Genomic DNA, 13,514 nt, shown 5'->3' with positions numbered 1-13,514 from the left:
TGTTTCCCCATAGAAACACATTGAATATGTCCTGACTGCTGTTTCCCCATAGAAACACATTGAATTTGTCCTGACTGCTGTTTCCTCATAGAAACACATTGAATATGTCCTGACTGCTGTTTCCTCATAGAAACACATTGAATATGTCCTGACTGCTGTTTCCTCATAGAAACACATTGAATTTGTCCTGACTGCTGTTTCCTCATAGAAACACATTGAATATGTCCTGACTGCTGTTTCCCCATAGAAACACATTGAATTTGTCCTGACTGCTGTTTCCCCATAGAAACACATTGAATTTGTCCTGACTGCTGTTTCCCCATAGAAACACATTGAATTTGTCCTGACTGCTGTTTCCCCATAGAAACACATTGAATTTGTCCTGACTGCTGTTTCCCCATAGAAACACATTGAATTTGTCCTGACTGCTGTTTCCCCATAGAAACACATTGAATTTGTCCTGACTGCTGTTTCCCCATAGAAACACATTGAATATGTCCTGACTGCTGTTTCCACATAGAAACACATTGAATTTGTCCTGACTGCTGTTTCCACATAGAAACACATTGAATTTGTCCTGACTGCTGTTTCCACATAGAAACACATTGAATATGTCCTGACTGCTGTTTCCTCATAGAAACACATTGAATTTGTCCTGACTGCTGTTTCCTCATAGAAACACATTGAATTTGTCCTGACTGCTGTTTCCCCATAGAAACACATTGAATTTGTCCTGACTGCTGTTTCCTCATAGAAACACATTGAATATGTCCTGACTGCTGTTTCCCCATAGAAACACATTGAATATGTCCTGACTGCTGTTTCCCCATAGAAACACATTGAATATGTCCTGACTGCTGTTTCCCCATAGAAACACATTGAATTTGTCCTGACTGCTGTTTCCTCATAGAAACACATTGAATATGTCCTGACTGCTGTTTCCTCATAGAAACACATTGAATATGTCCTGACTGCTGTTTCCTCATAGAAACACATTGAATTTGTCCTGACTGCTGTTTCCTCATAGAAACACATTGAATTTGTCCTGACTGCTGTTTCCCCATAGAAACACATTGAATTTGTCCTGACTGCTGTTTCCTCATAGAAACACATTGAATAACAGATTCATACATGGAAAAATAGATGGTCAAAAAATACATCAAAAAGGAAGTTTGTTTTAAAGTGTCTGTCCTATATCTGAGATATTATTTCGATTTATTTTTATCCATATTTAACATGTTTTTTAGGGCACTAAACTACTTCAGTGTTACTTCCATAATTCTCTCCTGACCCGTCTCTCTTTTTCACTCTCTCCTGACCTGTCTGTCTCTCTCTCCTGACCTGTCTGTCTCTTTCTCTCTCCTGACCTGTCTGTCTGTCTCTCTCTCCTGACCTGTCTGTCTCTTTCTCTCTCCTGACCTGTCTGTCTCTCTCTTTCTCTCTCCTGCCCTGTCTCTCTCTCTCTCCTGACCTGTCTCTCTCTCGCCTGACTTGTTTCTCGTTGTCTCTCCTCCCTCAGTTATCTGAATGACCTGGACCGTATTGCCCAACAAAATTATGTCCCCACACAGCAAGACGTGCTGAGGACCAGAGTCAAGACTACCGGCATCGTGGAGACACACTTTACCTTCAAAGAGCTCTACTTCAAGTCAGTATACCCGCTGCTATCCTCACACACACACACACACACACACACACACACACACACACACACACACACACACACACACACACAGTCTTGCATTTCTAACCAATTTAGGACTCCTCACATTTACATACCTTTTTAGGACCCTGCTTTCCAGACATCATAGAATCACAGAAATTACACTCATGAGCTAGAAAAAAAATCTAATATGAGGAAATCACCGAAAGTTGCCGACATCTTGAAAAAAGATCACTTGTAATTTTACCACCTACTTGAGACCGCACATTGCAAATCAAATCAAATCAAATCGGTCAAATACACATGGTTAGCAGACGTTAATGCGAGTGTAGCGCATTGCTTGTGCTTCTAGTTCCGACCGTGCAGTAATATCTAACAAGTAATGTAACAATTTCACAACTACCTTTTACACACAAGTGTAAAGGAATGAATAAGAATATGTACATATAAATATATGAATGAGCGATGGCCGAACGGCATAGGCAAGATGCAGTAGATGGTATAGAGGACAGTATATACATATGAGATGAGTAATGTAGGGTATGGTAACATTATAGCTGGTTTAACAGTATATACATATGAGGTGAGTAATGTAGGGTACCATTATAGCTGGTTTAACAGTATATACATATGAGATGAGTAATGCAGGGTATGTAAACATTATATAAAGTGGCATTGTTTAAGTGACTAGTGATACATTTATTACATCGATATTTGATGCATTCATTCTATTTTATGACTGAAAATATTGCATGTAGAATGCCACAATGATGCAACACGGATGGCAACTCAACGGCTGTAGTGTAGTTCTACTGTAGTGTAGTTCTACTGTAGTGTAGTTCTTCTGTAAAGTATTTAAACTGGAACAACCATTTCAGTAATAGAGTCATTATATCCAAGTAACAGATTAATAGTTTAGAAAAATGTTTTTTATTTTTCTGTAACATTCAAAGTCAGCAGGCTTTGTATTCTTGAGACCTTAATCACTCCAAAAGTGAACAACCCACCTGGGAAAACTTCCCCCAAACAGAGTGAGATGGAGGACATTCATTAACTGCCTATGAGCTTAAGTCAAGTAAGTCCCATTAAATCCTCAGAGGTACACCAAGAGAGAAGCATCTTATACACTTATTTTCTCTGATCTGCAACTATTCTGTTGTGTACATAGAACTTTACTGCTCTCCAGTCCCTGTTTACTAGCGCTTGGCCAGAAGCAGCAATGCATTTCTCACAGTCTTGTTTTCCAGGCGTTTTTCCCATTCGGATAAAATTCATCAAGGAATCTTCAACTGCATCCACCTCTATTGTCGACCAAAACCTTTTTGTTCCTTTGGCACCTTTGGAAAGAGATGACATTATGAATGACTACATTAAATAAAGGTTGAGTACAATACAGTATGTGTTCATCTCTGTATTAACTCTACAAGGTTGCAGCTGTTTCTGCAAAGTGTGTTGAGGTTAAACTAACAATCCCAACTAAATAACTACATAGATAAGGATGTGAGAGAAGAATGTGCAATGCTGACATCAAGGCAGACTCAATCTGTATGGAATCTAAGCCCATCAAATTGTTTGCAATGTAAACCTTCTAATAAAAGCAATACTTATTAAATTAAGTTCCCTCCCCCAGGAAAAACAATGTAAAGTGTGGTAATCCTTCTGTGTTATCATCTATCCTGACACACTAGTTCAGATCTAACGTCTTGACTTGTGTCCAATCCAAACTAATCCGTTCTGTACTGGCATGGTTGGAAATACACCAACTGATGAAGACAGGATTGATCTGGACCAGCACTGTACTATACGTTGACACTACAGAATGAAAATGCACTGACTGAAGACAGCAGGAAACAGTCTAACCATGTGAGCCTCTCTTTTGTCCCAGCTTTCCCTTGGTGATTGGCTGTTTGGCCCGAATCGCTGACATCTCTCCTGGAAAACATCAGTGGAAAACATGTATTTTTCGAAAAGGACATTGTAATTAAGAATACGTCCATATCTATGTAAGGTATAGGCATACCGGTCAGATTTTCTTCATAGGATTTTTCAGACGACTCCTCTCTCTCAGAGTCGTTCTCTGATGCACAATCAGTGGCTGCAGCATCAATTTCTTCAGACATAACAGTTTGTAAAAGACAATAAAAACAAAAGCAAATTGCAGCAAGTTAAATCAGTGCACAAGAAATTAGAGTCAGCATTTTTTGCCAGAGTGAAAATGCACTGACTGAAGACAGCAGGAAACAGTCTAACCATGTGAGCCTCTCTTTTGTCCCAGCTTTCCCTTAGTCATTGGCTGTTTGGCCCGAATCGCTGACATCTCTCCTGGAAAACATCAGTGGAAAACATGTATTTTTCGAAAAGGACATTGTAATTAAGAATACGTCCATATCTATGTAAGGTATAGGCATACCGGTCAGATTTTCTTCATAGGATTTTTCAGATGACTCCTCTCTCTCAGAGTCGTTCTCTGATGAACAAGAGTCTGCAGCCTCATTATTTTCAGCCATGCTTTTTTCTAAAAGATGGCCAAAAGAAGAATGCTAAATTGAGGCAAGCTAAATCTGCGCAAAACAAAACCTTTGTTTTTATTGTCAGTGTAAACTTTTTGCCATTAAACTAAACACTGGGGGTAAACTTACCACTGGGACTGATGGTTATTTGATCCAGACTTTTCCCCTTGAACTCTGCCAATCTGCCCTGTTCACATGCCATCAGTATTTTACTTATTTTGGCCAACTGAAGCGTTCCCTCTGGAAGACGGTAGAACTTTCGATGAATCCGAATGTCGTGACCCAAGAAGTCAGCAAACTGGTCCTGTTCTGTATCATTGAGATTTAACACTCTGGAGAGGGTGGCAACCTGTTTTCGTAGTTTAGTTGATGACAATGCTTCAGGTAACTTGGCACCACATTGTTTGGCATAGGCGCGGATGCAGTCATTCCCCCGAAAATGTGTATCATATCCTGGCCTGGCAAATAAGTAGATATTTCCTTCGCTCACTCCACATGAGCACCGCTCTTTGATAAGCAGCTCTAAAGATTCCACCATCACTGGAGTAAGGATTACAGGCACCTTCCTGCCACGCTTCCCACAGGTTTCAATGCGTTCAAAATGCGCACAGAGTAGTCTCTCAACCTCTGTTAGCGCCACTGCAACATCTTTGTTAAGTGGGGATTTGTCCCTGGAGTGAAATGTTGCCACAGACATCTTTGACACCTCTCCCTCTCTTTTCCTGTTGAAGATAATCATCTGAGCCAGTATCACTTTTGCTAGATTGCTCCATTTTCCTGAGGTTTTCTCATCGCACAGTTGGTTGTAGTATTGTTTCTGCTTTTCATCTAAGTACATGTGTATTTTTTTAACGTCATCTGCTAATGGAATAAGCTGCGGTGCGTTCCATTTCTTCTGTTCAAGTGTACGATATGCAGCAGAAGAGATCATTTCATTCCAGCGAAGACGGTAGATGCCTTGGAAGTCTCGGACAAGCTTCAACTTTTCTTCATTCTGGGTAATAAGAGCTTCACCCTCCATGATGTCTGCAATTTTCTGGATGCTTTGCCCAAGCTTTGTCGCCAGGGTTGCTTTTTCGAATTTGTTTGTCTTTTCATCATAGCCAGTCACTTCTTTGACAGCTTTTATGATGTGTTGGAAGTGTTTTGGGTTGATATAATCCTTCATCTTTTTCAGTGGTGTCACCTTTCTACCTTTAATCACAAGTCTCCCTAGTTCTCGCAAAGTTTGACGAATGTGCTGGTGTTGTGAGGGGTTCTCCCCTTTCTTGTTGTACATTTTTTCACCCAATGCCAAGATGTATCTGTCTTGTTTTACTGCATGGGCTACATCATCTTGAGCCATGTTACTCACAAGTTTCCATACCTTTTCACTCACTCCTTTAGCAACCGGTTGAGCATTAGCACAGAGCGCCTGTATTCTGGTTTTGCCAGGCATCTCCTTTCGAACGTGTTGTGCTAGTGTGCACCTTGCCACATGCCTCCACATAGATTTGCGTTTAAAGAGCCCATGGCAGGCAAAACAATGCTGATAGTCCTGGTGATTGGTCTTGTCATTACTTGTTTGTTTACATGGTACCAAAACCCCCTTTCCTTCTTTAAGTGCCTGAATGTTGTGTGCCCGATTCCCCTTCTTGCGAAGAAGATTCAGCTGAAGTCTCCTAGCTTTTGATCTCTTTGCAAACCGAAGTGCAGTAGCTACTTCTATTTCATCCCCATGTTTACGTTGTAAATGACGGGCAATTTTGGATTGCGGTTGCTCGCAAAACAGACAGAAGTGCTTTTTTTGGTGGTACTTTTTGGATCCATCTAATTCTGAGACATTCATTACAAGCAATGATTCACTGCTAGTGTTTGACATTGGGGAACTAGTACATCTCTTATAAGTATTTGCATATTGATTCTTTCTCTTGAGTTCTGTTTCTTCATTTGAGCTGTTTTCTTCTGAGGAACTTCTGCATCTCTTGCTAGTCTTCTTGTAGTGATTCCTTCTCTTGACTCCTGCTATTTTATCTGAACTGTCTCCCTCTGAGACTAAATCAACGTGTTTACTGCTGTCCACCCTTGTCTTTGGTTCTGAAAAATCATCAGAATTGTCTTCCTCTGATGATTCTGATGGCCCTGGGACATAATCACCTTCACTGTTGTCAATGCTGGTTATTGAGTCATCAGTCTTGTATCCAAGCATAGCTTTGGTCAACTGTATTGAAGAAAAAAATTATATTGGATAACTAGACAGATTACAAAGTATTTGGACACCGGCACATTTTGATTAGTTACGACTGTGCTCCTCTACTTGTTTATGTTATAATACTATGAATATGGGATGAAAGTGCAGACTTGCCCATCTTTGATTTACAAAGCTGATTCACAAGAACTTACAGTATGTGCTGGTGTTGAATGACACTTTAACTTACGTATATACTGTCTGTTCTGATCAACGGTGGTGCATCATCCAACACATTGACTATCGACCCAGAAGTACTGGCAGCCTCAGAGGTACTGGCAGCCTCAGAGGTACTGGCAGCCTCAGAGGTACTGGCAGCCTCAGAGGTACTGGCAGCCTCGGTGTCTGACATCTAAGGATACAATAAAATGATATTAGTCATGTGCAAATTAGGCAATAGGATATGATAACGATTCAACCATCCCCAGTATCCTCATTCTAAACAACTGACAAACCTGCGCTTCGGGATTTATCTTTTCCTTTTCAAATCTGGCCTCACAAGTTGAACTATGCTTCTTTAGATTTTCCATGCGCCTTCTTAGCCTCTGCAGTGCCTTTGTAAAGGAAGACAAAAAGAAACGTTGAGACTTAATAGAATGACAAGATTGCTCGGCACACAACAGGGGATGGGCTGGGGGACACCAATGACTGTTATCATTGACTAATAGAGGGGCTGGGGGACACCAATGACTGTTATCATTGACTAATAGAGGGGCTGTTATCATTGACTAATAGAGGTCCAACAAACATCTATTACAATTTCTGTTTTTTTAAAACTACTTTCAAGGTAAAAAAGCAAGTATAAGCATAACAGAAGCACATTATGCAAGTTCCTGCATGCAACTAAAGCTGAATCTGCTTTTATGGATGGACTAAAAGAGAATCAGTATGAGTGGTTTGGCTAAAGCAAGGCAAGCGTACTCTAAATACTAGGCAAATCAGAAAACATACCGCATTGGTTACTTTGTAGGTTCCTGGACTCTTATCTTCCATTATGTTTTCGATCTTAAAAAATGTGTGTAAGAAATAGGGATTTGGTTAAAGAATCTGCCAGTATATGTATATATTTTTTCAAGACAGTGAATTGTCACAGTCCTACCAAAATGGACACTTTCCACAACCCTTATACTTGTTGTGGTGTTTCACTCTTTTATGTGCAAAAAAAAAAGAACTAGGAACCCCACCACGCCCCTCCCCCCACCCAAACTAATGTCCATGGTTTTCAATAAAAAAAATCTGGTCACTTATTTCTTAATTAGTTTAACATATTTCTTATTTTCATCTGAATTATTTCAATGTAAAAAACGGTATTTGGGTAAGAAAGGGCTATAAAAAACGGGCGCAACTTCAATACATTAATTTAATGAGGGGGTTTAAATATTTTAACACACATACAGGCTTATGACTTGACAAAACAGATGAAAAGGAACTGGCTTTTCTTGCTAGCTTGTTACACTATAGCAATATTATTTTCCAATGCATGTAACATTGTGTTAACCACAATCATGTATTCTAAATCATAGACACGTTTACCAATTATGCTAAACTTATTAGCTAGCTTGCAACCATAGCTAGCATATTTCTTTTTTTAACTAGCATGGGTAGCATGCTAACCGTTAGCTAGCACGCTAACAGTTAGCTAGCACACTAACCGTTAGCAAGCCACAAATAACTATAAGGTAGAAACATGCAAAGTAACAATTGCACATTAATGAATTGTTTGGATAAACCTGCCAATTTCAATGTCATGACGCAGTATATCTGACACAATGCGGCTTTCAGACATCGTCAATGCATGTTGGATTCCACCGAAAGACATACATGACTGACATTAATTCATTAAAAATAAAGACAACGAGAACATGCATTGCTTGTCAATACACCAAATACAATTTTAGCTAAAATATTGGTTAACAGTTTAGTTAATAGCTTACCTTCTTGCATGAATGCAAACATCTGCAACCATCCTCCTCTTCCTTAAAACACGTGCTGCACAGCTACTTCAGTGGTGATCACGCTCAGGCAGGGACAGGTTTGCCAGGTCAATTTCAAATTTCTAGGAGTCTGCTCAAAACCAGCCTTCAAAACCCACCTTCACTAGCACAATTTTAGCAGAATACGGCGAAATTAATGATTTTTTTTAAATGCCATGTTGGTAACGTTGCAATATAGAAGTAGTATAACAACTTCCACCTAGCGACCAAAACCTTTCACCTGCCACAAAGTTTTAAAAGTACATCAATAAACCACAAATAGTGTACATGGCAACCTTGAGCAGAGATTTATGCTGCAACATGGGGGAGGGGGAACTGTGTATCTTTTATTATTATAATATTTTTATTAACAACACATAAATACAGGAAGTACATATGGGAACACAAGTATATATAAATAATATACAAAGGACGGGGGAGGGGGGGGACTGTGTTGACCTATAAAACCTTTGATAGTTTGGTACTGTTGTGCACTTTGCAGTGGGGGAGGGGCAGGACCTCAAGCGGAAATTATGGCCAGTAGATATGCATAACAATGATTCCATCAGCCCAGATTTCTGAATATGTCTGCAATGTTATTACTGTTAGCCACATTTCCTTAGACAATTTGGGTTTGTAGCTTACACAATCAGTATCAGTGAGGTGGTAAGTGCATCTACTTGAATGGTCTGTACATGAAAGATGGAGTGGTGGATATGTACATTTTTCACTGGGGAGACTTGCTGACACAAAAGTAGCTTATGGCAGGTTAAGATTTGATCTAGCAACCTAACCCATCAGCAATCAGATTAATTACCTGCCCACAGACCACTCAAACAGCCTACTGATATTAACAGCCATCTCTCACTATAGGCACTCAGCTACTCCCACAATCTCTCTTTCTCTCTTATAACAGGCCTTTTTTTAATCATATTTGCATTTATCTTCCACTAGATCCCTGGTTTCACAATGTGGAATAAAATGTAATGATAATACGTGATTTCAGGTTTGTACTGCTGTGAAGACGTAGGCCTTTACATCAGCATTGATCTCTTTGCAAAAAGCCTCAAGAAAACTCATAATAACATTGGGTAGCTGATGAGTAGCTGATGTTCATATCTTAAAGGACAAGTCCCTATAAGCCTTTGTCAGGAATCAGGACTGGGTTAATAAAGCCAACGCAACTGCATGTTTTACAAATGGTAGGCTATCAAATGTTAGGCCTAGTTATAAAATGACATTATAGGCCAACATTGTACACTATAGGCCTATTTCTTTTCCGGGTAGGAGAAGGTCTATTGCAGACTTGCCTAGTGCGGCAAAATGGCCGAAACATGGCCTGGTCATGGATGAAAAGCACATTTTCAAACTGGGGTAGAACTGAGGGAACATAAGGCAGACCCCAGGATTTCAGCTTCCTGTGTTAGCTGTTGTAATCCTCTTGCTGCGTATATTTGTAGAAAGCCTCACCCCAACAGAGAGTTATGGGGAGGGAGGTATAATCAAAATGTCTGCTTAATGCTTTTGAGGGAGCAGCAGAAAAGTGTACCCAACCTGGGGTACAACTTGCTAGAATTGGTAGTTGAAGCAGTAGTAGTAGCCATGTAATGGCAGCAGTGTTGTAGTTGAGTCACAAAAGCATAAGTCCGAGTCAATTCACAAGACCCTATGGCTACTCTGAGTTGAGTCAAAGTCACCAATGTTGGAGTCAGGAGTCGAGTCACAAGTCCCTATGGCTGAAATCAGAGTCCCACTGTTTGGTCCAAGAGTTCAAGTCTAAGACAATGGGTCCATATTAACTTAATATTAAGTTATTAACCCAGTCAGATAGTGTCAGGAGGAATTTGATCAATCATTTTTCGTATCCCCTTTCTTTCTGTGCCAACAAATGTTTATATGCTACAGGTAAACCAGATTGTCAGCTAGCTAGCTAATTAGGTAACATGTTGAACATGGTGTGGCTGCACAGCTTCTTCATATTTGATGTAGTCTAAATAGAAACTGAAAGACACAGACAGACATATACACCTCTATAAACTATACTGAAGTCAGATATTAGTGGCTAATGTGCACATTCTGTGGAGGTCAACTAGATCTGTTAAAAGGTCTACAACAACAACACATTTTATGTTTGTGTTAGAGAGCACATACCATGCCTATCTGAATTTAACTTAATCATTTGAAATCACATATTTCAATGTTAAGCTTTGATTTGTAACATATTAACTGTTTTTCAGTGCATAGTAGTCTACAAGAGTCTGTAGAACAGGTTCATATTAGTGGTACAGTTGAGTGAGAATTCCAGCCAGCAGTTGAAATTTTGATACATTGTATGACACGCCCTACACTACAGCCAATCATTGAGCAGCCTCCCATCCCCTTCTCTGCTCCCATCCCCCTCTCCTTTACCAGGTCATATGCTGTATATTAAGGCCACATATAAGTATTAATGAACAAACAGCTATAGACAGTACTGAAGTCAGATATTAGTGGCTAATGTGCACATTCTGTGGAGGTCAACTAGATCTGTTAAAAGGTCTACAGCAACAACACATTTTATGTTTGTGTTAGAGAGCACATAACATGCCTATCTGAATTTAACTTAATCATTTGAAATCACATATTTCAATGTTAAGCTTTGATTTGTAACATATTAACTGTTTTTCAGTGCATAGTAGTCTACAAGAGTCTGTAGAACAGGTTCATATTAGTGGTACAGTTGAGTGAGAATTCCAGCCAGCAGTTGACATCCACCCACAACCACAAAGTCATATACACTGCTCAAAAAAATAAAGGGAACACTAAAATAACACATCCTAGATCTGAATGAATGAAATATTCTTAAATACCTTTTTCTTTACATAGTTAAATGTGATGACAACAAAATCACACAAAAATGGTCAATGGAAATCAAATTTATCAACCCATGGAGGTCTGGATTTGGAGTCACACTCAAAATTAAAGTGGAAAACCACAATACAGGCTGATCCAACTTTGATGTAATGTCCTTAAAACAAGTCAAAATGAAGCTCAGTAGTGTGTGTGGCCTCCACGTGCCTGTATGACCTTCCTACAACGCCTGGGCATGCTCCTGATGAGGTGGCGGATGGTCTCCTGAGGGATCTCCTCCCAGACCTGGACTAAAGCATCCGCCAACTCCTGGACAGTCTGTGGTGCAGTGTGGCGTTGGTGGATGGAGCGAGACATGATGTCCCAGATGTGCTCAATTGGATTCAGGTCTGGGGAACGGGCGGGCCAGTCCATAGCATCAATGCCTTCCTCTTGCAGGAACTGCTGACACACTCCAGCCACATGAGGTCTAGCATTGTCTTGCATTAGGAGGAACCCAGGGCCAACAGCACCAGCATATGTTCTCACAAGGGGTCTGAGGATCTCATCTCGGTACCTAATGGCAGTCAGGCTACCTCTGGCGAGCACATTGAGGGCTGTGCGGCCCCCCAAAGAAATGCCACCCCACACCATGACTGACCCACCGCCAAACCGGTCATGCTGGAGGATGTTGCAGGCAGCAGAACGTTCTCCACGGCGTCTCCAGACTCTGTCACGTCTGTCACATGTGCTCAGTGTGAACCTGCTTTCATCTGTGAAGAGCACTGGGCGCCAGTGGCAAATTTGCCAATCTTGGTGTTCTCTGGCAAATGCCAAACGTCCTGCACGGTGTTGGGCTCTAAGCACAACCCCCACCTGTGGACGTCGGGCCCTCATACCACCCTCATGGAGTCTGTTTCTGACCGTTTGAGCAGACACATGCACATTTGTGGCCTGCTGGAGGTCATTTTGCAGGGCTCTGGCAGTGCTCCTCCTACTCCTCCTTGCACAAAGGCGGAGGTAGCGGTCCTGCTGCTGGGTTGTTGCCCTCCTACGGCCTCCTCCACGTCTCCTGATGTACTGGCCTGTCTCCTGGTAGCGCCTCCATGCTCTGGACACTACGCTGACAGACACAGCAAACCTCCTTGCCACAGCTCGCATTGATGTGCCATCCTGGATGAGCTGCACTACCTGAGCCACTTGTGTGGGTTGTAGACTCCGTCTCATGCTACCACTAGAGTGAAAGCACCGCCAGCATTCAAAAGTGAACAAAACATCACCCAGGAAGCATAGGAACTGAGAAGTGGTCTGTGGTCACCACCAGCAGAACCACTCCTTTATTGGGGGTGTCTTGCTAATTGCCTATAATTTCCACATGTTGTCTATTCCATTTGCACAACAGCATGTGAAATTTATTGTCAATCAGTGTTGCTTCCTAAGTGGACAGTTTGATTTCACAGAAGTGTGATTGACTTGGAGTTACATTGTGTTGTTTAAGTGTTCCCTATATTTTTTTGAGCAGTGTATATTAAGGCCAAATATAAGTCTTAATGAAGAAACTGCTATAGACAATACTGAAGTAAGATATTAGTGGCTCATGTTAACATTGAGTGGAGGTCAACTGATCCTAGATCTGTGACTTTAAGTGCCTAAAGCCAACTCTAATATACAGTACCAGTCAAAAGTTTGGACACACAAACTCATTTAAGGGTTTTTCTTTATTTTTACTATTTTCTACATTGTAGAATAATAGTGAAAACATCAAAACTGAGAATAATACATATGGAATCATGTTGTAACCAAAAAAGTGTTAAACAACTCAAAATATATTTTATATTTGAGATTCTTTAAACCCTTTGCCTTGATGACAGCTTTGCACACTCTTGGCATTCTCTCACCCAGCTTCACCTGGAATGCTTTTCCAGCAGTCTTGAAGGAGTTCTCACATATGCTGAGTACTTGTTGGTTGCTTTTCCTTCACTCTACGGTCCAACTCATCCCAAACCATCTCAATTGGGTTGAGGTCGGCTGATTGTGGAGGCCAGGTCATCTGATGCAGCACTCCATCACTCTCCTTGGTCAAATAGCCCTTACACAGCCTGGAGGTGAGTTTTGGGTCATTGTCCTTTTGAAAAATAAATGATATCCCCACTAAGCGCAGACGGTGTATCGCTGCAGAATGCTGTGGTAGCCATGCTGGTTAAGTGTGCCTTGAATTCTAAATAAATCTCTGACAGTGTCACCAGCAAAGCACCACCACACCTCCTTCTCCATGCTTCACGGTGGGAACCACACATGCATAGATAATCCGT

General features: G+C 40.9%; 2 protein-coding genes across 6 annotated transcripts in view; one reads left to right on the top strand and one right to left on the bottom strand.

Moving 5' to 3' along the window:
* LOC120061450 (guanine nucleotide-binding protein G(i) subunit alpha-like) overlaps window positions 1-13,514 on the top strand; it is an 88,374-nt gene that overhangs the window by 59,884 nt on the left and 14,976 nt on the right. Inside the window, exon 5 of the mRNA XM_039011263.1 lies at window positions 1,520-1,648. Coding sequence (XP_038867191.1) covers window positions 1,520-1,648 — 129 coding nt within the window. The remainder of the gene's footprint in view (window positions 1-1,519; window positions 1,649-13,514) is intronic.
* On the bottom strand, window positions 2,575-10,690 carry LOC120061449. 5 transcript variants are annotated; one of them, XM_039011262.1, is made up of 10 exons: window positions 8,335-10,503; window positions 7,352-7,405; window positions 6,856-6,954; window positions 6,591-6,752; window positions 4,303-6,373; window positions 4,074-4,178; window positions 3,914-3,985; window positions 3,684-3,773; window positions 3,524-3,595; window positions 2,575-3,000 (listed from the first exon to the last, which is right to left on the bottom strand). In XM_039011262.1, the coding sequence occupies exons 2-10, from the start codon at window positions 7,391-7,393 to the stop codon at window positions 2,792-2,794; spliced, it is 2,922 nt and encodes a 973-aa protein (XP_038867190.1). In that variant the 5' UTR covers window positions 7,394-7,405; window positions 8,335-10,503; the 3' UTR covers window positions 2,575-2,791. The 5 variants fall into 5 exon arrangements, 4 of the variants coding, with proteins under 4 accessions (XP_038867190.1, XP_038867189.1, XP_038867187.1 ...); XM_039011261.1 differs by having other exon boundaries at window positions 7,352-10,503; XM_039011259.1 differs by having other exon boundaries at window positions 6,856-7,405.

This window comes from Salvelinus namaycush, chromosome 16 (genome assembly GCF_016432855.1).
Source record: "Salvelinus namaycush isolate Seneca chromosome 16, SaNama_1.0, whole genome shotgun sequence".
In the NCBI taxonomy this organism is placed as follows: domain Eukaryota; kingdom Metazoa; phylum Chordata; class Actinopteri; order Salmoniformes; family Salmonidae; genus Salvelinus; species Salvelinus namaycush.
Note: the sequence above shows the minus strand (reverse complement) of the source record. Positions and strands in the feature narration are given on the sequence as shown.